This window comes from Pituophis catenifer, unplaced genomic scaffold, assembly GCF_029215685.1.
Source record: "Pituophis catenifer annectens isolate HBS135680 unplaced genomic scaffold, rPitCat1.0.hap2 SCAF_2, whole genome shotgun sequence".
NCBI classification, from domain to species: Eukaryota; Metazoa; Chordata; class Lepidosauria; order Squamata; family Colubridae; genus Pituophis; species Pituophis catenifer.
Genome location: NW_027256882.1, coordinates 84,313,261 through 84,338,342, shown reverse-complemented (window position 1 = coordinate 84,338,342; position 25,082 = coordinate 84,313,261). Strand labels below are relative to the sequence as shown.

General features: G+C 39.9%; 1 protein-coding gene across 1 annotated transcript; it reads right to left on the bottom strand.

The window, feature by feature from the left end:
* On the bottom strand, positions 1 to 23,880 carry LOC139309591 (semaphorin-3D-like). The gene is made up of 17 exons (XM_070933708.1): positions 23,745 to 23,880; positions 18,156 to 18,316; positions 15,927 to 15,989; positions 14,528 to 14,647; positions 13,359 to 13,461; positions 12,350 to 12,478; positions 11,198 to 11,343; positions 9,903 to 10,017; positions 9,709 to 9,778; positions 8,398 to 8,542; positions 7,694 to 7,916; positions 5,715 to 5,803; positions 4,544 to 4,585; positions 3,857 to 4,014; positions 2,841 to 2,905; positions 980 to 1,113; positions 1 to 763 (listed from the first exon to the last, which is right to left on the bottom strand). The coding sequence occupies exons 1-17, from the start codon at positions 23,878 to 23,880 to the stop codon at positions 332 to 334; spliced, it is 2,331 nt and encodes a 776-aa protein (XP_070789809.1). The 3' UTR covers positions 1 to 331.
* Between the last annotated feature and the right edge of the window lie 1,202 nt (positions 23,881 to 25,082).

The window sequence follows — 25,082 nt, the reverse complement described above, 5'->3', positions numbered from 1 at the left end:
TACCACATATGTGCTACAAGTGTGTAAAGCCCTCTTGCTCATTTCACACTTGGGAATAATCTTGCCATCAATCAGTCAGTAGGATCCATGACACCACCACATTCCTTGCTATGGTACAGTTTCCTTCGCTACCCAAGAGGAGGAAAAAAGTAACACCTAGCATTTCAGATGAGGGAAGAAGAGATTGGCTTTCTTGATTTTTGAAGCAGGAGAGGACAGAACATCCCAGTAAATATCTACAAGTGTGCCTGGATAGGATTGAGTAGCTTAAGAGACCAGTAGAATCTAGTTAGAGAGCCCATTTGGATCTCTTGTGTCAAAGAGGTAGAATTCAAATTGGCCCTTCCTCTCTCCGAGAGCCAGGCTGTCGACGTACTCGGCCTTTCTTGCTTTCTGAAGGATGCTGCTGCTGCTGCCATCTTGAGGTCCAGACTTTTTGTCTCAGTCTTTTCCTTTGTTGCAGAGCGTTGCAGAATTCAACTAAATTAGTACCAGGTGCCCAGGAGTAGCCTTTGTAAGGAAGCTGAGGGCCTGACATCGGAGTGACGCTGTGGTGGTTCCCTTTGGTTTCTGCATTCTTGCTAAGCCTAGAGGTTACAGCCTCCATGGCCTGTTGCCCTATGATGCGTAGCTTATAGTAGGTAAGGGTTTGAGAAAAAGAGCTGTCCATTCCTTGGCACTGATAGAGTCCAGCATCCTGTTGGGTCAGCTGATTAATCAACAGCCCTTGCTCTAAGATTGAAAAGCGACCTGTGCTCCCAACCTGCAAGGAAACCAGACAATATTCAATCTGCTTGCCAGCTACAGCCACAGAGAAAGACAGAAGAACCTGCTATCGAGGGATTTCTGCTTGCATCTAAAGCATCCATCCAGCTCAGCTTCCTTTTGCAGCACATCAAGGCAACTGTGGGTCCCTTTTGCATCCCAGGCTCCAAAGAGACCACCCAACTTCTCCATTAATTTTGCTTTTCCCCAGTACCTCCTCCAGAGCTATTGTGTTGCTGCGCTGTACTAGCCAACGAATCTTGGTTTGGGGAGAAAGTGGATGGCACTCCAGGAATGTTGAGTTGTTTTGTACACCAAATATCACCTTTTCTTCTGCCACGGGGGTGCCTGCAGGGAAACAGCAGGAACAAAAATATTCAACTAGAAGTTTTTAATAAGCAAACAAGTATTTTAACTCACCCAGGACACAACATTTGCTTCGCATTTGCCTTTGTTGGTAAAGTTATCTTGCCATCCCCATAGAGAGCACACCCCTCCCAATTGCATTTGAAATTGTACTGAGCAGGTGATTGGACTAGAAGACCTCCGAGGTCCCTTCCAGCCCTAAGATTCTATGATATTCATGGATTCCTTAAAAAAATGCATGATTTATCCGCCCCCTGAATTCTGAAATTCTTTTCTGAAGGATTTCATTTGTTTTCATATTTTGGAACAATAAATGTTTTCCAGAACATATTCCATGTAAAATATTCACAATTTGCTTATCCCTGGGTCGCACAATTTATATGGTATTTTTTGTTGAGCTTATCTGCAATTATATGCAGGTACTTTAAAAAGTATGCATGTACCTCCTTGCAGATAAGCTTTTCAGCAGACAAGTCAAACCCATTTTGAGGTGGTAAAATTCTTGGCTTAACTGTGAGTATATATAGTATTTCTATAGCTTTACTATATTTATAAACTGTATTAACTACTAAGTCTATTCTGAATTTAATACATAAAGTACAGTATGTCTGTCTTACAAAAACAATGTAAGGAAAGTAAGAGTGGCAAGTTTATAACAAGTGCTTCGTTGAGTCTTTTTGAACTATGGTTTTTTAACCAGTCAGATGCTCTGCTTTGCATATAACACTAACCCAAAATGTGTTAGTTTACGCATTTCATTGTACTTTTAAAGAATAAATTGTTTGTTTTAACATGATGGGTGTCAGCGTTTAAAGCCTTCCAGGTAATATTTAACATTGAGCTTGAATTAATTAATCCTTAAAGAGCAAATTTCTAAACCAAATGCATTTTCCCAATGACTGGACAGACAAGGGCAGATTTTTAGACATTTTTGCAAGGCAAAGGATAAAGATGATGGCGGGGACTGTACAATTAAACCTTCCCTTTTCGTGTGTGCACCATCTTGATTTTTGTGAACCTGTCCTGGCAGGTGCCCCTGTCCTTATGATACACCTTGCATCCTACTGACCAAATCAGCATCCTAGGATTCAGCCCTTCATCAGATAAAGTCTGGAGTGTTACAGTATATAGATGGTACTAGGCTCAGTATCTGTAAAGAGGTTGAGGAGGCAACTCCACTAGAGTGAGAAAGGTATTCAAAGCTGTTGTTACCCATTACATTCTTTTCTCAACTCTGCAGACTGAACTGTAATAAGCATTACATGTGTTTTCTTGCTATTGGATTGGTGGACCCATCCCTCCACTGATGTGCAACAGAAACTTACTGGCACGAAATAATTGCAGGTGATATAAAAGGAATATCGGCGGGAATGAGGTTGTGGTTGCTCTCTGCTCCTTTCAAAAGCAGCTGCAGTCATGCAAATAAGCTTCCACATTCACTCAAACTTTCCTCCATTCCCTCAGAACTGCACTCAAAGGCATTCAAGCTGTGCTGGCTAATTGAGCCACATCCTGGTGTTTTCAAAGATGGGCTTGACAACCAGAGGCAGCCTCACCCGGCCCAGTCTTTTGAAGCTTATAAAAACAAATACTAAGAAAGAGTGGGAAGAGGAGCTGTAGCAGGAATCTGCTTCCAAATTTTATCCAGTGCTCTTTGTACATTCTGATTGTGACTTCCTGCTGCTTCCAAGGAGGGATCCTCAACTCACCTTTTGCAACATCCAGGCACTGATTGATTGGATTGGTCTTCAGCACATTCGGGCACTGCGCTCGCCTGCAAAAGAGACAGTTAATGCATGCGCTTAGCCGGTATGCTGAGGTGTCTTTTCAAGGGGGACTGGTGAATTAACAGGCAGTGTGGCCTGTACTATGTGTCAACATAAGGAAATGGCATTGGCTGCTTGACGTCCCCAGTACTTCTTTACCCAACAAGTTGGTCTTCTATTGCTTTGCTCCATTTTGCACCAGATGGTGCATCTCCCTACTTCTGTCAGCAAGATGGAACAAGAAACATTCCTCTCTGACCAATTGGTTGTGAAGCCTGATGATGATTACTACGGAAGACAAATGCCAGTCACACCTTTAGAGAAGAAAAAGTACCTATGGTAGGTGAAAAAAAAGAGGCTGGGACTTAGCAGGAACACTCGGTGTGGATTCTTATGGATCATGTTAGGGAAAGCCAAAATGAGTTTAACTGCATCATTTGTTGGTTACGTGGGCCAAGAAGAATTCGGGATATTATTCTGCAATAATAAATATATCTTCAAATATATTCATTGTTAATTTTTGCTCTACAGTCAATAGACTTTGGGAAGCTTAATCTGTAGAGCACCACACCAAATATTGCCAGGCCCAAATATTCAAGCTTTTTTTTTTTATTATTTGGGGAAAGCTTGGGTGATTTAAGCAGCAAAGTGAATGTCTTAATCTGCATATCCATGAAAGCCTCTGAACAATTGTGCTGAATCTTCTTACATATGGTGATGATGAAGCAGAATGGCCTCACTTAAAAATACCCATTAGCTTCTGAAAACTAAACCCCCCCCCCAAAAAAAATCATGTTTAGAAGTCTGGAAATTTGCACCTGTCTACCCCAACAAAGTTATATCACATTTATGGCCCTTGGAGACCCCCAAAATTAAAAATGCAAGAAAGTGGCCCAGTTATAAAGGGGGAAAGGGCCACCTTTGCAAAGCAGGAGAGGCAGGAGAGGGAAGCTGCTCACCTTTTCTTAGTGAGCAGAACAGCCCTGCAGGACTTGCCATCCCAGGTACAGTAAGGATCTCTAGCAAGGCAGCAGTCGGCACACGTTTTGCCATAGAGTTCACAACGATACATGGAGAGCTGCACCAGCCCTTTGGTAGTGCTCACAAGCAGTTCCTGCTACTCAAAGAACAGAGGAGAAATAACTGCCATGCAACTTTTTGTGGCACCCTGTAATCTGCAGCCTTCCTTCCCCACAAATTCTGGACAAAAATGGGGAGGGGGGCAGCAGGAAAGAGAGATAGAGAAGATGCTTTACCTAAGTTTCTTTTCGTAAATATTAAAATGATCTATTAATATTGGCCTTTGAGTAACGAGTCAGGAGCAAGATTCTCCAAAGTAATTTTAGGGTTGGATAAAACAACAACAACAACAACCTCGTGGTATTTCATTGAATGGAGATAAAGTTATATTTAGTATATATCTCATGCAGATATGGTTACATTGATTACTCTTTGGTGATGTGTATAATCATTTCCCTTTCTGACACGTTAAAAATGGTTACTTAGAAGAACCCTCTGGCAGGACTCTGGAGGCTGCTCTCAATGCTTGGGGTTATGGGAAGATACCCCTGGGGACTCAGCTGTGCCCCCTCCCCCTTTGCCCTGAAGAAAATAGCATGCAATTAGTATAACAAATGCTGCCTTACCCGCTTTAGAGAAAATCGCATGTCTAAGATAGCTGAAGGCACCTACAAGAAATAGAAAACAGCAGCAGTTTGCAATGATACTCTAAATTCCATTTTGTATTGGATGCCCGCATCCCTGCTTCACACATGCTTCACAATCACAACCAGAGGGTGGCAAAGAGTTAAGGTTTTCTAGACTTCTCTGCTGCCATTTAGTGGTTATCTGGATTTTTGTAGGGCTATAACTTAATTTTTTCTTTCTGCAAGAGTCTGGGACAACCTGGGTCATTAATTGGGAAACATCCTTTCCTGATCTGATGTTGCTTTCACGCTCTTGGCCAGCACTGCAACAATGTCCATTTGGGTGGAGCAGCAGATGAGAAAAGTGGCAAACAAAGAGCAGCCTCTATGGGGAAACTGATTATTGCTAGCAACACTCAAGAAAAAACTCCCATCACAGATATCCTGGGTCCAGCTAACAAATATGATATTATTTAATTTCTCCAAACCTAAAGGGAATGAAAAATAGATATAGTCTTCATCGTTATTCTTTCACAGAGGTGTTGAGGATTCATAGAGGATTACATCAGAGGCATTTATGGGAGGCAAAAACTGATTCTTACTCAGGTCTTGCAGAATGGGTCAGTCTATCTAATGTTATAGGGACACTGTTCTACAGGTTGTTGTTTTTTTAAAAAAATGGACAGGAATAAAATTTATAAAATTTTCATACAGTTTGAAAAAAAATTCATAATATTTTTTACAGTATAGTAAATTTTAATTGGTTGTTATTGGCCCTATCCACATTCCGTAGTTCTTGTCCTTAAATTGTCATTGATTCTTGGTTTACAACCTGTTACATCCCCTCCCTTTGAGTTTTAGCACCAGAGCCCATAATATGGGGAAAAAATTATATATCAAGAAACAAATAAATGATATTACAGGAAAGATTAGGTGGATTCATGACTTTCATTTTCACTCTCTGTATGTGTGGACATGATACTTGATTGTTGTGATCAATAACATCATGCTTGACTTCTTTATATCTTGTCGTGACAAATAATTACTTTGACTCCTGGCTCATGGATTACATTAATTGCACAAATCAGTGCACTGTATTACAGGAAATTGGACCTTTGTAGAAAACTCCAGCCCACAAAAGTTTTAAAAGTAACAGAAGTATTTTGGTTACCTTTGAAACCTGGATCTCTTCCAAGCTGATATCCTGAGAGTCTCGGCCTTCTAGGTTGGAGATGCCCACCTTAAGCACTTTGCCTTCATCTGTGAGAAGTCAAACAGAAGAGTATGTGAAGAGGACTATGGGTGGGAGGTACCTCCTTGGATTCCTGTTGCATGGAATTATTAAGCTCATTACCAGGCAAGGAGATTCAATATGCGAACCGATAGTAAAGATAAGTAGAACCCCCTCCCACCCCCCGGATGAGGCCACTCCTTGTGGATTATATGTACAGTTATCCCAAGGAGAGGTCCATTTCTAACATGCAGCATCATTACATGAGATTTTTAAAAATGCCAATTTTAGAACAATTTAGGGGCAAACTGAACATATTTTCATTCATCAAAGCATTTTAATTAGGTGACAGGTTATTTTCCAGAATGTTTTAATAAAAAAAAATAGCAACATCATTAATTTCATCTAATATGCCCTCTTATGCTATGTAATTCTACAAGGACCATGAGATAATAAATGTATTTCAGAATGAGGATCATTTTGCTACTCATTTTATACATTTTTCTACTCCTATCATAGCTTTTCTAGAGAAAAAGTTCTGGGTTCAAGATTGATTGTATCTGGACAAAATCTTTATGTTATTTTCTTTACTGTGTTTTATGACTTTGTGAAGTAATCCTAATATTTTGTTAGGCGTAATGCAATGAATTGATGCTTTTGTATTTTTTGGTTGAAAAGGAAATTCTATCATTTTAGCACTGTTTTATGTTTTTAATATATTTTAAAGTGGCAGCTATTAATTGCTTTCAATGAATTTGATGTTTTAGAGGCTCTGTGAATACTTCAATAGTTTGGCTCAAAGGGGTACCATTTAATTCCAATTACTTAACAAGGGAATTGTAACCAGGCCTCTGATGCAATTAAATAGAATTGTGCATAAACAATCCCAACTGATACCCTGGGCCAAGATAGATATATGTTAAACTTGTCAGTAAAGGAGAAGGAAAAGCAGCAATCACAGCAGAACTGTATTGTTTTTCTGAAGCAATGATGGCAGGATGGAAGACATTGTGCTCATCCTGGAATCCTTCTACAATCTTTTGGAAGGAAAAGGAGTGGGAAAAAGATAATTCCAGAGAAAAAAAATGAAATAAAATAAAAATCAGGCAACTTTTTTAATTTTAATTTTTTTAATTAGTGGACCTGGGCAGGACCCAGAGACAGGAAAATAGAAAAGAAAGAAGTGAGAAAATGACAAAATATAAACACTTAAAAATAGTAGAATGACTGTGGCCAAAAAAAAAGGGGGAACATAATACCAGCAAAAATAGGTGTGTGCAATCCCAAAACATCTGGAGCACCATTTCAATACCATTGGTATTGACAAAATCGCCATCAGTCAATTGCAGAAGGCAGCATTATTTAGAATAGCTTACATCATGCAACAATACCTTTAACATCATCAGACAACAACTGCCTATGCCAAATTTTTATGCATAGGGGTTCGATAGATGCATACAAATGTCAAATCCAGTCTAAACATCTGGCTGACTGTGTGACCAACCACAATAATGGCAATGCCAGTGTTCATATTGGGAAGATAATCAATGATGATGATGATGATTTTCCTTCCATTGTACAAATGTAAAGGGGGGGGAGTTGCTTCCACCATTAGTCTCCCTCAAATTATCATCAACCAATTTTTGCCCAATTTAGATAATGCCCCTGTATCTCAACACATAGGCTCAGATTCTACTCACCTTTATTTTAAAGTCTCAAGCAATATTTGCTGTTGAAAGTGAACAATCCTAGAAAAACCATAGTATTGCTGTATTACATGAAATCATTTTGAACAGGGAAAATTGTACACTTAATGTTACCGTCTAGCTCTTTCTTCACTTTCCCGTCGAATAAGTCAAACATCACTTCAAACCGTGACTTACAGTAAGATCAGAACATCTTTGCTTGAACTCCTCTACCTGTTCCAAGGAAGAGAACATCAACATGTCCAGCCTCTGTCTCCACTCTGTCCACCAACAGATGCAGGATACTGAAAGGCACATTGACTCTAATCAGAACAGGCTTCCTGTGGAGTGGATAGATGGGGTCCCACATCAGATGATGAGTACGCATGAAGCTAATCACTTCATCGGGGAAGTCTTTGGTTGACTGCAGGAATGGGTCATATGTTTCACTGGGACACTGACAGGAAGAAAGGACATTGAAGAAGGAATGATGCAAAATTATTAACAGTCAACTCCACAAAACATAGTCTTGTGATTTAAGGTAGTTAAATATATTAATATCTAATACTAATATCAGGCAAATTTTCATAAATTGTCATCTATGACAGCATATGGCACAGTGATTTTCCTAGGATGTGACAATCTTCTGCATTTTCTGAAACCTCCCTACTTACAGATTGGTGGCATTTCCTGGGACAAACTGCTTCAGGACCATTTGTGGAACCCACGAGTGGATCCAGGACCCAGATTAGCCATCTCAGAAATGAATCATGCAGGGAAAAGAGGCCTTGAAGAGCCCTTGTTGCCCAGGTAGGAATAAACAACTATTGTATAACCTACAATAGTTTAACTCTGAGCGGCAGCAAATATTTTCCCTAGTCAGTCTTTATATGAACAAGTTAGAGAAAAAGTGACTAAGGAAAGTTTTATGTACATACTGTTCCAGGACGAGGGTAAGGGATCCGTCCTTTATATTCAGCCCACTGATAATCGAAGCCTTCCTTGTGTGCAAAAGGTCCATTGAAGGCAGCTCGAATGGCTGCCAGGGAATAAACACACACTGCAGAACCACTAAAAATGCCACTGGGAAAGAAAAGAATAATGTAGAGAGATCAAGAGTATCGATACATAAATCAGTCCAAGAGATATTTCTTTGTACAATTCTGGCAAATCATGCCTTTGAAAGATTTCTGCCTTAGAAAAGACTTTCTAACTCATTTAAAGGTCATGAAATTGGAAGATAAATGACTGAGGTGGCCTTAGAGAAGATGATCTTCAGAAAGTAATTTTATTTCAAAAGCATTCTCACTGCTCTCTCATCTTTAACAGGGGGTCTTTGCTCTCATCCATTTTCTTCCAGATCATTCCTTAACTCAGTTAAAGCTGAAGATTATGGGAGCTGAGATTCAACACACGGGGATCACTGCCTTAGTTCTTCCCAGCAGTTGAAAACTGCATGAAATCCTCTGCTCAGCTTCATCCCACCAGGTAGGATATGGTGACAGGTACCATTTCAGCAGGAACTTGAAAGAGCTACAGCAGAATCCTGTTTCAGTGTATCAGTTCAAAGCAGTGGTGAAATGTAAAATTTCTTACTACCGGTTCTGTGGGCGTGGCTTGATGGGGGGGGTAATGTGACTGGGTGGGCGAAGAGGTTGTTAAAAATGCTTTTAAAAGCCTCTGACGATCCCAGATGAGTTGCCTGATCGGCAGAGGCTTTTTTTTTTTAAAGCCTTTGACAATCCCAGATGAGTTGCCTGATCGGCAGAGGCTTTTTTTCCTTTTAAAAGCCTCTGACGATCCCAGCTGAGCTGCGCGATCAACATAGGCTTTTTTTTTTTTTACTTTTAAAAGCATTTTTTCGGTGAAGAGGTGGTAGAAAAAATGCTTTTAAAAATATAAAAAAGCCTCTGATGATTGCGCGGCTCAGCTGGGCATGGGGGGGGGGCAGGGATTTTTCTCCGAACCACCCGCTGCCATCACTACCGGATCGGGTGATCTGGTCCAAACCAGGAGCATTTCACCCCTGGTTCAAAGCCATTCCGATGGATTGATGTGCATGCCTTCTATAACTGAAATAACAGAATAACAGAGTTGGAAGGGACCTTGGAAATCTTCTAGTCCAACCCCCTGCTAAAGCAGGAAACCTTATACTATTAGTATAATAAGCACTATTCTTATTCCTGATGATCCATGGGCAAAAGCAATTCTTTTCTTTTGTCATATTCATTGTAAATATTTTCCCTTACCTAGAAACTGTGAAAAGGCCATAAACCAGAGGGTTCTGTATGTTACGGGTTTGAAGGAGGAAGACATCTTCTGAAATACAGCAGGACACACCCAATTTAGGGAAGAGCTTTGAATAATCTCCCCCCCCCCCCCGCCCCTGCAATCACAGGCTCTATTCTACAAATGGCAGCTCTTAACATGCAAGTAGCCTTACCCAGTTGATCAAAATGTGTTTCGGTGCCCTGGAGACCTGGGATAGAGCAGATCAGCCGTGCTTTAAGAAAAGTGGTCCAGCGATTGATAAGGCTACGCTTCCCACCAATATCATTCTGCCAAATAGAAGAAGAGGAATAGGTCAAGCATAATTTTCAAGTCCATCCACAACTGCTCTCCGGTACTCTTAAGTGATTGCTTTGAATGCATCCATTGCATCATGTTTACAGTCCCACGTGGGCTTTCTTTAAAACCCAAGGTGGTGAATGCTGTCCAAACATTAATAAAGAGGCAGAGCTACTGTACTTTTACTGTTTTTCCTAGAGAAATGGTGCAGAGTTAAATTAAAGGAATTTGAACATCTTTCCAGTGCTTGTTTTTGTTTTTTTAAATATGCACCATTCACCTCTGCCTCTCTATTAATGATTGGACAGCATTCCCCTTCTTGTGTTTTAAGAAAGTCCACTTGGGTCTGTATACATTCATCTTGAGTCGTATGGATATGATACACCCTCTGCTGACATCCCTTAAATTATGTGAGCTTCTGGCAGATACTTGTATGTTGAACACAGATATTTGCAAGAAAGAAGCCACAAGAATCAGGAGCTTGCTCATGTAAGCATTTGACTTACAGGGAAACCAAGAGACATGCAAGTGTATGCAAAAAAGCTTTTTCCTGACTGACAGTCACACTCAACTGCCCTCTAAAGGCAGTCATCATTTGAGTGATGTCATGACTTATGCACTCTAGATTTCAGAATGCCTGAACAATCTCAGACACCCTGTCAACATGTAGCTATTTTGAATTAGAGTACTAATTCTGCATTATGAAAGACCTCTGCTCTGGCAAAATGCCCAGCTGTGTTTCAGAAAGCTGGAGAAAAATTCAGACTGGATGCCTCCAATGCAGGAAATAGTCATATTTTAGCTCTGATCTAACATTGTCTGCTGGTGGCTGACACCCAGCTTCCAGAAGCAGTACTGTGTACCATAGTATCTACAGAGATGCTTAATTTAATCTATAGTGCTAAATACCTTTTCCTAGGGGATAAATGCCATTGTTCAGAAAGAGCTTGCTTCCCAGGAAATATTCAGATAGCACATCAGTTAAATAGAGCTGAAGAGCTGCCTTCTAAGCCAGGGGTCTCTAACCTTGGCAACTTTAAGCCTGGCAGACTTCAACTCCCAGAATTCAAAGCTGGCTGGGGAATTCTGGGAGTTGAAGTCCTCCAGCCTTAAAGTTGCCAAGGTTGGAGACCCCTGCTCTAAGCTACACAAGAAGCACTCATTGCTCACCTTGCAGACACGGGCCACACGAGCATGGATACGCCTTTTTTCCCACTGTCCAGCTTCCACTGCAGTTTCCCGGAAAAAGATGTAGACTTTATCATCCTCGTGGCTGTAAGTATCAGGAATGGCATGGGCCTCAATAAACACTGGCTCTGCAAGGAAGGATAGTCAGATCTAAACTGCCTGTTTCTTCTATTGAAAGAATGCATATTGCAATAGATTTCTGGCTGCACTTCCAAGTGCCAATTTTGATTGATAAAACCCTAAATAGCTTGGTGCCAAAGTGCCAATGGGATCACTGCTCTGTTCTAAACTGAGTTGTTCCAGCTGAGATGATTTTCTCTGGAGAAGCCACTGGTAGTGTCCCATTTTTATGATGCCAGAAAATATTTTTCACCCAGGGCATTTAAAAAGATTATAGAATAATAGCTCTCTGTAATTCCCAATGCTAGAATGATCTCCTTAGTGATAGCCTTCCAGAAAATAGTGAGAATCAAATTTTTCTGTAGGAGATCGGAGGACTGATCGTTTCACTATTCGTATTCTTGTATAATTGTAATTGTAATTATAAATAAACACTATTAGTATTCTTGTATAATTGTAGAGCAATGTGGTGGCTCAGTGGCTAAGATGCTTAACTTGTTGATCGAAAGATCGGCAGTTCAGCGGTTTGAATCCCTAGCGCTGCGTAACGGGGTGAGCTCCCATTACTTGTCCCAGCTTCTGCCAACCTAGCAGTTCAAAAGCACATAAAAATGCAAGTAGAAAAATAGGGACCACGTTTGCTGGGAAGGTAACATCGTTCTGTGCACCTTTGGCGTTTAGTCATGCCGGCCACATGACCACGGAGACGTCTTTGGACAGCGCTGGCTCTTCGGCTTTGAAACAGAGATGAGTATCGTCCCCTAGAATTGGGAATGACTAGCACGTATGTGCGAGGGGAACCTTTACCTTTACTTTATAATTGTAATGGTTATTTATATATTTTCTAGGTTTCTTTCTTTCTTTCTCTATTTTATTCTTGATGTTTATGTTTTTATGACGGCTATGCAAACTGCCAGGAGTCCATAAGAATAGTTGGGGGTATGCATGTTCACTAAATAACAGTGAACTGTTTTAAAATTAGAGTTTTCTAAAAATGTAACTTCCCTTACATACCATTTAACCAATCGTCTTGGTTCTGCTCCGTCCTGATGTAGTTTTGTTCAGGCCTGTCAAGATAAGTTCGGAAGAAAGCAGCATTGCTTCCCATGAAGTCAGTGGAAGTGCCTGAATAAAGTTCCCCATCTAGGAAACCCAGGAGAGAAATCCATGGATAAAAACCTTGCATCTTCCTTCTCTTGTATACTTTCTTTTATATATGTGCATTTATCGGTATCATTCATAAATCATTAGATCAATGTATGGTGTATGCTTATGAATAGACTATGTTTTCTGTACAGTGATACCAGTACTCATCATTAATTGGTTCTGGGAGGCACGATGAGTACCAAAAATGATGAGTACCAAACAAATTTTTCCCATAAGAAATAATGTAGTGAGTCACAAAGCAATTGACGCTGACAAGTTCTAGCTTATGTGTTGAATACCAAACAAATGATGAGTACCGGGACTAAATTTTCACATCAAAATGTGTTGACTACCAAATTCAATGAGTTTCAAAGCAGTTGAGTACCAAGGTACCACTGTATATGCATATGCATATCTGCCTTGCACGCACACCACACAAAAGGATATCCCTCATAATTCTATTCTGTACATTTTGAGTGAGGAATGTAAAGTCAGCTAGCATACAGCTGGTGCCTTTCTCCTGGCTTTCAACAGATGAAGTGTTTCCTGAGATAAGATGCAGTATCATGAGAAAAATACAACAGAAATCTCTATTGAATGGATGCCTAAAATATATATACATTGTCAAAGCTACCTTTAATAACTGTCCCAATCTGATGATCCTTGTGTGGATAGAACACATGTCCTGTATTTCTCAATCAACAAAGTCAATAGCAATGCTGTTTTAGGAATGTCGATCCAACATATCTAGACATTAATAAGTTAGGGAAAGCTATTTCATGGCTATATAGACACGTGCAGAGATGCTGTGTGAGCTCTTCCTATGACTACATTGTCTAGGTTTCTGTTTCAGCTTTCAGTTCATAGGTGCTCTTACCTATTAGCTGTCCTGCAAAATGCTCATGGGGGCTATACGGACATTTGCCTCTCCCAGATTCTGTGGAGTGGGTCATCAGCTGCATAGCTAATATTCCTGATTCCTGCAGTAAGAAAGCATTTCAGTTTGGTTTAAAGAGTGAGAAAAGCATTAAGGAATTGGAGGCTCTCAAAAGACAAGGCTCAGTAGTCCAAAAGGGGCAACTTCAGACTTTCTGAACAGGAGACAGGAAGGTGATATCCCATAATTGTACCCATCTTTTTCTCACAGTGAAGCATCCTTGTTCTTTGAACATAGAAAGGATTAAGTTTTAGGAGTTTGAATGATAAATCATCCAGGCCAGTAGTATGGGGCTTTTGACTTACTGATTTTTTTTCATCCTGCTCCATTAGTATGTGTTAATATGACAGCTGGCATTTACTTATTCTTATCTATTCTACTCAGATTAATTTTTTAAAAAATAAATCAGGATTTAATTATGCTCTGCCATGGAGGGAATAGGGAATATGAGTGTTAAGAAATATATGCTATCCATTATTTTTCTTTTTATTTATTTATTTGTTAAATTTATTTGCCACCTATCTCACTATGGGGCTACTCTAGGTGATTTACAACAATAAAAAGGAATAATTTTTTATTTTAAAAACTTTTATTATACTAATGCTAAAAGTGACCCTTAAAATAGGATAGAGTCTGATGGACATCTACGGAGCCAACCCAGGCAAGAAGATTGCAGGACTGTATTCAGTGAGGGAAAAGGAGAGAGGGAAGAATCAATGCCGGGGAGATTGATTACCAAGAAAGACTGGTCTTGTCTGTAAATGTTAGAGTTTCTTCACTGGGCTGAAAAGGGGGCATGGACAGATGTTCAGGTCATTTTCTGAGCCAGATTTGACAAGCAGTTAGTAGGGGCTCTTCTAATTTCGAGGGAAAAGACTGGGCCTGGTGGGTGGGTAACATTTTACCTCTGGTTTACTTACATACATACATAAATGCACAAAGATTAAAACAACAGTTGCATACAATAACCTATGATGCCCAAGGTTGAGAGCAAGAGAGAAAATAGATGGGCGGATAGTACAACTATAGTAGGGCATTTAGAATTTATTGCCAAAAGCCTTTGCTTCATGCTAGTTGTTTATAATACTAGCCAGGTGGGTGAAACTCACCTTTGCTCCAGCTTTGAGTTGGATGAAGGCACACACAGGTTGATAGGAGCCAGTTCCACAGGCAAACACATGAGTATGGTTGAAACGTTGCAGAAAGCGAATGAAATTGGCACATTCTGTCTGGAAAGGACAGAAAGATGGGTAAGTTATGCTTAAACAAATTATTGTTTGCCTGAGCACACTTCCCATGGGAGAAAAAAAAATCCATATCTCTGGTTGTCATCAACCTAACACATATCATCTGATTAGGTTTATTTGCTAAGAGAACAAATGGGATGTACCTTTAGTTTGGCATTCCATTGACCTCCCAGATCTGCTCCAGAGGATTGAGACATTGCCTAAAGCAATTTTAGAGTGCAGTCAAAGGTAAAAAAGGCAAATGCCATTTGAGTGGAAGATTATTTGCCTAACATTACATATATCTAATCAGTCTACAGTAGGGTTTCTCAACCTTGGCAACTTTAAGCTGCATGGAGTTCAACTTCCAGAATTCCCCAGCCACCATCCATACAGTTTAAAGTTGCAAAGGTTGAGAAACACTGGTTTACAGCATGTCCATTTGAATTGTTCGCACTTCAGCACTTCAGACGCTGCCCAGATAATCCATCAACTCTTCCATGCCCAGAGGGAAGGCCCTTTGTGTTAACTGCCTGGCATTCTTCATTTGTACCATGCAGCTGGAAAGCACAGGATGGATCTTACTAAGGTTACACTGAAGGCCATAACAGTGACCCCAGTGAAGTTACATAGAGCTTAAACTCATTACATTCCTTATCCAATTGAGTTCCATTGTTTCAGCCACTGACAAAACCAAGGGTCTGCAACCTTAAACACTCAAAGAGTTACTTGGACCCATTTCCCACAGAAAAGAAAACACCGGGAGCCACAAAACCCTTCCTGTGCCTGACTATTTCTTGAGCAGCCACAAAACTAGCATATGTAGTTGAATTAAACGTTCTGTTTTCTTCTGAAACTTTTCTTTTCTTGGATTTATCCATTGTTGGCCTACCAGGGGTTGAAAAGCTCAATAAATCGTGTGCCAGCGGGTGTCGCACATTGGCAGTTGTGACGCATATTTTGAGTGACAGGGAGCCGCAGCAGAGGGGTGAAAGAGTCACATGTGGCTCCAGGGCCACAGGTTGCTGACCCCTGGACTAAACTGTGTGGCAAGGCAGATGACATTGGGTGGATACAAAAAGAGGATGAACAGATGTCTATCACACTAATCCTAAGGAATAATTAAAGGAAAAAATGTGCTACTGAAAATTGGCCTTTTGCAACTGAATATGCAGCAGTTCTTCACAGATTGCAAAAGTGGATTTGGAAGACCATATATAGGCCGCAAGACTTCAGCTTGCCAATTGATAGCTCAAATTATGGGCCTGAAAACCTTATTTACCTCAGGATTCTTCCCAGCCAACCTGCAATGCTTCACCTGTTCCTTAGGAGCTGGCCAGAAAATCTGGAAATAAAAACAAAAGGAAGATAATAAATATCTGTTTATTAAACAAATCAATAAATAAATCCTCCAAATGCAAATAATACTATCTGAGGTATTTTGTTCCAGTGCAAAGAGCTTCAGAAGAGGAATGTTTCTTCAGGATTCCATCTAATGAGAAAAGGGCTGAATCTCTACTCCCTGAACATTATGAGCCCTTCCCTCTGTATGTGAAACATGAAGAACCATTTAGAGCCACATCTAGTGGGACAGTACAAATGCTTAGAAATGGGTGCTCTACAACATGGGTCTCCAACCTTGGCAACTTTAAGACTTGTGGGCTTCAACTCCCAGAGTTCCTCAGCCAGCAAAGCTCTGGGAGTTGGGAGTATGAAAGCACCTACCAAGCTCCTTGTTTTGAACAGCTAAAGCAATTCTGTTTCCAGAAGCTCACAGTTGCTTCAGAAGTTAGTTCCAGTGGTTGCTGCATGGATGTAGGTGCACAGCCACTTTGTTCCCATGTACCGTGAAGCAACTGTTTGGATTGCTTTGCACAATCTTCAGTTTAGCTCTAAAGTTAATTTGGACTATCCTGGAAATGGGATGGGATTGGCCCAATAGTTTATCTATGACCTAGTTTGGAGAACAGCCAATATATATTCATATATTCACTAGGTATAATGAAGCTACAGGAGAGAGAAGAAAAGAAATAAAGGCAAACCAAAACTTACGTAGAACATATGTTTTTCATTTTTGTTTAAACAAAAGGTTCCCCATGTTTTCATTTTTCCTCTCATGTAAATAAATGATTAATCCTCACCTAATAATTCTAATTGGGACTGGCAAATCTATTGTTAAGTGATGCTCTCGTTAAGTGAAATGTCATGTGACTGCTCCACTTAGCAATGGCAGTTCTTGCACCCCCAATTGCTGTTGTTGGGGAAATCCCACATGATTGTTGAGTGAATCCAAGCCATTCTTGGAAGAAGGCAATGGATTGCCTCCACTTCAACTCCGCCAATCCACTTATCTCCCCTTTCTCTGCCCTTTTGATTGTCCGTCCATTCACTGCCACCAGCTGCCCCTCCCCCATTGTCCGACCCTGCCCACTGCCACATCTTCCACATCACGTGTCGCAACAGGCCTGGGCCTTCTTTTGTGCTGGTTCAGCTGAGGCCTTCATTCGGCCAGCCTTTTTTCATGCACTAGCCAGGTTCTTTTTTGCACTGGCCTTTTGTGTGCTGACTGGGCCCTTGTTTTGCAAGAAACAAAACAAGAAGAGGTCATGACTGGCATGCAAAAGGAGGACCCGGTTGCCATGCAAAAGAATCCAGTCAGCATGCAAAAGGAGGCCCTGGCAGGCACACAAAAGGATGTCCTGGCAGGCAGGCATATATATATAAAAAAGGACCTGGCTGGAACACAAAAGAAGGACTTCTTCAGTAGAGGTGTAAGGCATACTGTGTGGCACCCATCCACCCACAGTTCTCACCCACCAGCCTGTGGAAATTTTCACAGAATTTCCCCCAAGTGGCTAGGGTGGTGAGCCAGAGGTGAGGCAAGTGAAGATGATAATGAAGGTCAGCATGGGGAGGGACAATTATAAGTGTAGGCAGGCCCACATTTTGTTCACGTGACCACAAGGGCATTGCAACCACTAGCATTTTGAGGATCATTCTTAAGTCCCTTCATCCGGCACTATTGTAACTTTGAATCGTTGTGAAATGAATGGACATTTAGTGGGGACTAGGGAAATTCAGAAAGTCATTTTTTTTAAAAAAAATCTTCACTGCATCTTCCTGTCAAAAAAACCTAAGTTCTTTCTGCCAAGCCTTTGGAATACTAAAAACCTCTACTGGATATCAAATCCAAGTGCAAACTCTAGTTCCTCCTTAATTATTCTCTCTTTTCCTTTTTTCATAATTCTTAGGAACACAAGTTAAAATGGGGAAAAATGATGCAGAATAACCTGAAGTAATTTCTACTTCTTCTATTTGCCATTTCATAAATGACCTGGAACCGAGATGTTTGCGAGAACCTTGATTCTACTTCCTCTCCTGCATGGAAGGGCTTATCCATCTCATAGTGTTTAACCTCAGTGGTTACATTAGCTGTCGTTTAGTATTTAAGAAGCAACTCAAAGCCTCGCCAAACAGCAAACCTCCCTATTTTTTTTTAAAAAAAATTTACCTCCTGAGGCTCCCTGTTAGGACTGTCAAGGTGCAGAAGAATTACACGGTCCTTTGCTCCCACCATCAGCCAAGCCCTCTTCTCATCCAGGAGAAGCGACTGGAATGCAAGGTCAGTCTCTGAGTTCAACAGCAGGCGGGAGCTGTTTGATCTCAGCAGGTCTAAGAAGGTAGAGTACAGACAAAGAAATTATGGTTTTTATCTTTGTAGTCTCCCAAAAGTGATGGGCATTTATCTAACTTTTCTTTATCTTTGAAAACCGGCCAAAGAGATTAATTTTAAAAATATCAACATATGGATCAATGACTGTGCTTTGATTTTCTTTTTTAAAGCCAGCAGACTGCTTACGCAAATGAAAGCAAACCTTTTGGTTGCAATTATATAGCGATTTGTCCGATATATTCTCATCGGATTGCGAGTCACATTGAGGTTGCAATCCTATATGTTCTTGAAGCAATAAAATGAACTTCCTTCTAAATATAAGCCAGTCACCCCAAGTCCAAGGAACTCTTGTGATAATTCCTGGAATTACCAAATGGCTTCCAAGTTGACTTTTTAAGAAGACACAGAAATCTCAGCTCTGAACAGGGGCTCCAACATGTTCCTCTTCGTATGCTTTGGCAGTCTTAATATGAGATGTTGTCTTCACAAAGTTTGAAGGAGGTGCTTTTCATTAGAATTTTTCGAGGTTCATCTCTTAAGATATTATCAGTTCAGCTCTTTTTGTTCGTTTCAATTTTGACCAAGCTGATTAAGCAGAACTCAGTATTTCAGGTCATTTTATCCCACCTTCCTACTAATGTGGAGGCTTTTTCTTCCTTTCCACAGAGAAAAAACTTATTTCTTAAAGGCCTAGTGACATTAGCTGCCATATTATAGCCTAAAATAAAGTCAGAACTGTAATTAAGTTTCAGATACACATTGAAATCATGACTTCTGAATTGCCTGTTTTCCTTCCCACTTAGGGTTGCCAGGTCTGCTTCCAAAAAATAGCAGACAAGCGGGGGGTGGGGGGTGGGGGGTTAAGTAGTAAAAAAATAAAAAAAAATTACAATTAAATCATATATTTTCTTACAAACATTTTAACACGTATTAAAATAATCACTTCAAAACTTTACTTAAAATTCAAAACATCAAATATATTATAATAATATGTAAAATATTAAATTACATTTTACTTTGCTGTCGTGTGTTTTTTTTATTTGACTGCGCAGCTTTGATCAATTCTTTGTGTTTAAGGAATAATTCTTTAATTTCAGTACAACGTTGAGAAATATTAAAAAATATACAAAGTTCACTTCGAACTGATACAAGCAATCGGTTACGTTCATCAGTCCACAAATTTCTCATGACGCTGAAAATTCGTTCAACGTTTGCATTTGATACCGGAATTGATGCACAATACTGGAACAGTTTCAGTAAACTCAGAGCTGGCTCTTTCTTGAAAAAGTACGTCCACTTATCAAGGGATGAATCGCCCTGCAGATGAAATTTCATCGAAGAGAGTGTTGGGTGGAAGTTCTTCTCGCCATGGTGATAGTAACCAGATGTTCATCATTTCTTCTAAAGTTGGAGGATTATTGCGATCAATTAGATTGAAACAACTTAGCGTCTCATATACTGAATAGGTGAAATTATACCACTTTTCTAGGTACGCAATGGCTCTTTGATCCAGTTGATGGCTTCTTTCTTGAACTTTTGCACGGCATTCTCAGGCAAATGTTTTTTACGTAAGGCAAATAAAACTTTCATTCCAAAAAACTGCTCATCGTATTTTTTTTGCAAAGAATCACGCAGCTTACACATGATAATGTGAAGATCACATGCAAGAATTTTCTTGCTTTCCAGCTTCAGTAGGGTGTCTTGCATTATTGACATGAAGAAGTGCATGAAATATAAATACAATTCTGAAATTGTTGGTTCATCATCCTTTGCGAGTTCATTTTCCTGATCCGAAATAAGGTTCCAGATAACCTTATGGCACTCATCAGATCCAAGAGAAATAAAATACGATTTTAGAGGTATCCAGTTTAAAAGAAGTCTTTCAACCACTTTAAACAAACTTAACCAACGTGTTGGAACATGGCGCAAAACTTCATGGAATTCTGACTCGCAAACTCAAAAAATGATTTCAAATCTTCTCGTTTCTTTGCAGAATTCAAAAATTCGACAAAAACCTTCAGCACTACATTTTCGATATCAAAAGATAACTGCTTTAATGCATTTTTTGCGCTGTTGTGTAAAATGTGATTATTGCAATGAGCATTGGATCTTTGTTTCATTCTAACTTATGAAAAAAAAGACAAAACGCGATTCTCCTATCCTTATTCTCTTAGACTGTACAGCTTTAGATTATGTACCATTTCATCATAAAGCTGTTGAATAAAAAAAATGTCCACTATTTTGTGAAAAAAAAAAGTGAACATAATGTGAAAAAAGTGGACTGTCCGCTCAAATAGTGGACACCTGGCAACCCTATTCCCACTCCTCTCCCCTGGCTCCCAATCTTTCTATCAAGAATTCAATACTAATCAAGGTCACTGAAAATGTGCTACTTGGTCAGGAGATGTAGCAATTCAGGGGTCAAAGAGGAAACCAATCCATGCTTTGCTACCTGACTTCCTCTCTAGCGCGTTTCTACAGGACATTCCTTGCCATCGTATTTTCAGAGAAGGGAGCAAACTTGGCATTCTTTCAAAACAAACCAACAACAACAAAAAAATCCCCTTAGCTGCATCTGTTTATTTTTATTTCTAAAAAGAGCATGGAGCCTAACAGGGGCCTAAAGACATTATTTAAAAATAGCGATTGAGGCTTGATTGCATGCCATTGTTGGAAAGCAACAATAGAGAGTTCTGTAAATACACTAGGATTGAGTATGACGGATTCCTGAAGTTTTAATCCCTTTAGTAGCTTGGAAAGGCGGAGACTACCCTTGTTTCACCAGAGCGGCAACTGCAGGAAAGCTGATTTTAAATGTAACATCTTTGTGAGCTGTAGTGGATAGCATAAGAACAATAAATAGGAGCCATGAGCCATTAGAGAGTAATGTTGCAAGCTCCATAGGGAATTATTAGTGGAAGTGGATGCCTCCTGAGAATGAGTTTACTCATTGAAAGCTATTATTATAGACATATGAATCCAGCACTGCAGTTGATATACATCATTGTAAGCTATCCTATTTACTGGCTTGTCCGAATCTTTGCAGCCCAGATCTGATGCTCTACTAAAGGAAGTACCTAAGGAGGGGGGCATAGGGGATAGCAATAGCAATAGCACTTAGAATGATATACCGCTTCACAGTGCTTTTTCAGCCCTCTGTAAGCAGTCTACAGAGTCAGCATATTTCCCTCAACAATCTGGGTCCTCCTTTTACCAACCCCGGAAGGATGGAAGGCTGAGACAACCTTGAGCCAGTCAGGATTGGTAGAATTAGCCTGCAATATTGCACTGTGCCACCATGGCTCTTGCACAAATGCCTTGGAGAGGGCTACTGCTAGGCACCCCTCATTATTTTCTACTAATTTGGATCCAAAGTTTGGGAAGCAAGCTTTTGAATTGTGCCGAATCCTTTCCAAGGCCACAAAGTTAGACTGTGAAACAAGAAACCAAATGGGGAAACATTTCTCAATCTGGCAGTGTGTGCTTTCTTAGCCCACCTCTGCTGCTTAGGAGAAAGAAAAAGCATCCTCTGCTCGGCCAGTCTGCCGTTTACATGAGAACCTCTGTATCTGCCTGCTACAGCTTTGGTGGTCTCCCTGATTGCCACTTGGGAAGGATCTGTTTCACTGCCCTGGTGTGCTATTGTTCTTGGCCTCCTTCTCTCAAGCACATCTTTCCTTTGCAGCCCTTGCCTTGGGTTGTCTCATTTCCTCTTGGCAGGGCCATCTGTTTCTTTCTCTCTCCCCTTCCTATTCTACTCCAGGGCAGAGGGCGTCACTGGAAGCTTTCATAATGTAAACCCTGTCATCCTTTTCACCCTTGAACTTGGCTTGATATCTCTGAGTCACACCTCCTGCCATTGTCTGGGCTGCCCCCATGATCCTCCTAAGGCTGGGAACTTCCTTCAGTAAAGACCAAAAGAAAGCATCTTTAACATGATTTGCTAGACCTTAGGGCACCATGAACTGGGGGTGGGGCTCCAAGGTTGCTCCTCAGTTTCATGCTTTTCAAAGAAATCCAGATCTATTGATTTCTTTTATGGGCAGCCAAAATCACTCTTAGCAATATATCTAACGTTTGCAAATGTTTAACCCAATGTCCTACAACAATAACTGGAGTGTCTAGCTGAATTCCAGGTGGTTGTTCCAGGTTTGTCTATGTTGAGTTCCAGGTTGCCGCCTTCCTCCCCAGTCCAAAACATGGTTCAATCCTCAAGCTGCTTTCAGTTCTCCAACAATTGTTTGCTTCCAGATGCTGAGTCCCATATCAGTTACTACACAGTCCCTAGAATTATAGAGAGGACTGCCATTCAGGAATATCTATGTTCCATCCAATTAACTGATGTTTACTTTAGCAGAAAAATCAACCAACATTATCTTGAATTTCTCTATTTTTAAATCAAGCCTGACGTTTTATCAATCAGTGGTACCATAACAAAGTTGTATAACTTGGATTTATGTTAAAATAGGAGCTGGCTTGCATGTGCATCTGCATGTCAGAAAAAGAGCTGCATATATAAGTACAGATGGTCCTCGTTTAATAACCACAATTAGGACTGGTAACTCAGTCATTAAGTGAAGCAGTTGCTAAGTGAAACTACAATTCTGCTTATGATTTTACTTTAGCTTTCATTTCATTCATTCATGCCTCTTTTCTAAAATAATATAGAATAACAGAGTTGGAAGGGACCTTGGAGGCTTCTAGTCCAACCCCCTGCCCAGGCAGGAAACCCTACACCACTTCAGACAAATGATTATCCAACATCTTCTTAAAAATTTCCAGTGATGGAGCACCCACAACTTCTGGAGGCAAGTTGTTCCACTTATTAATTGTTCTAACTGTCAGGAAATTTCTCCTTAGTTCTAAGTTGTTTCTCTCCTTTATGGACCTATGAAGGCCTTGAATTGAGGAATGATCATAAAGTTACATTTTGCAAATGTTCACTAAGTGAGGCAATCACTAAACGAGGATTACCTGTAACTGTTATACTAGTATTTCTTTTAGGAAGAACTTAAGATTTCCTCTCAAGGAACATAACAATACTATGGAAGAGTGAGAATTAGTCACAGTCCGGTTATTTGGAAAGTACCTGGTCAAAATTGATAACTGTGACGTTTATGTTGTACTTGCCTAAAATGGTCGACATGGTTTGTTTGCTAGCCAACTGAAATTAGAATGCAAGGAAAAAAGAGAATTCCCATTCTGTGACTTGAATGAACCCAGATCTTCAAATTCCTAAAAGTTTTAGTTTCAGCAGAGGTCACAAAATGAAGGTTGGGATTAGCAAACACCAGAAAGAGAGAAGGAACAGTATACAAGGGTAAGACCAAGGAGACAGGGGAAGCAATCTGCATTAAATTCATTGTGTTCTGCAATGTAATTAAACCACAATCCTTAGAACACACTGAAAGAGTAACATGAACATACCTTGGTATGAGAGGCGAAGGCGGGGGACCCCTTCCCTCCAGGAACAGGTGTTCTCAATTGTTAGCAGAACATACCAAGTCACCAGGACTAGCTTGGTGATGAAGCAATAGCACATACCAAAAGTCAATCTGACCATGCCTTCTGCAGCCAAAAACACATAGACCAGTCAGAAAGTCTTATTCACAGATGCATTTTCTACTCAAGGAAAGACGTCTGCTAAGTACCTGCAAGGGAAATAGAAAAGAATCCTTACAAAGGACATATCCAAAAGGAGAACATGCAGTGGTGCAGATGTTTCTGGTCATTCTTACAGGAACATCACTGGGCTTGCTGGCTTCTGAACTAGAATTATGCTGGCAGTTGGCTAATATCTCAATTATTCTGAGCCTGAATTTCATACCTTCTTCATTAAATCAAAACTTGATTTTTTTTAATGGAGATGATCACTATATATTTCTTCTCCCTCTGTGGACCATTTTATTTCCGGAATCCTTGCTTAATCTTAAAAAACTGCTGATCTATCGTAGCAATACAGAATTTCCTATAGAATGTACAAGGTTAGATAAGGATCCGTGTGTCTTTATTAGTCTTGCAACCCAATACAAGTATATTCAAAAGCAAATATATCTTTGATTATGATTATGACATTCTTACTTCTACTTAACCTACCTGGATTTATAGAGATACTAGAATTTTAGCATATTTAATTCTAATAATGTCCATCCAACTAAAGGTGTTACATATGTATATTTCAAAATTGAAAAATCAATCCTACTTTAAACATCGGGGGAAAAGATGGTGTTATCGAAAAAATTGATGGAAGTGGGGATATTGACTATAGACCAACTGAAGATGAATTTTTAATATATGCTGAATTTTTAAAATATACATCTGATAAAATATGCCAATATTTTATCAGATGTAATCCAATGGCAATATTTACAACATTTGTTAACAACATTTTTTGGCCCAGCAGTATTTGCAGCTTCTGAGATACCTGAGATATTAGAAGTTATTAAATCCTTTAAAACTAAAAAAAATCCTATTATTCTTTTATAGATATTTGTAATCAATAAATCAATTTGATATGCAGATGCTAAGAAATGAATCGAATAAGGAATTAGAAATTCCTATTTAAAAGTCATATACTTAGAGACTCCCTGATGAAAGTTTGGAAGAAGCACCGACTCAAATGGGATTATAAAATACCGCTATGGCTGGATCTTGGTCATACCTTGTGGAATACAAATATAATGTCACTCGGGGGGTTTTTATATAAAGAGGTTCTTTTTACAGATGCGGGCAGATGGCAGCTGAAGACATTGCAGACACTGTTGG

Bases quoted from the DNA above. Each gene is read 5' to 3' on its own strand.
- LOC139309591 (XM_070933708.1), bottom strand. From the start codon at position 23,880: ATGGTCAGATTGACTTTTGGTATGTGCTATTGCTTCATCACCAAGCTA. The intron at 18,317-23,744 runs GTATGTTCATGT...CTACCTTCTTAG, and splicing joins CCTTCGCCTCTCATACCAAG to ACCTGCTGAGATCAAACAGC. The intron at 14,648-15,926 runs GTAAATAAGGTT...TGTCCTTTCCAG, and splicing joins TGGCTGGGAAGAATCCTGAG to ACAGAATGTGCCAATTTCAT.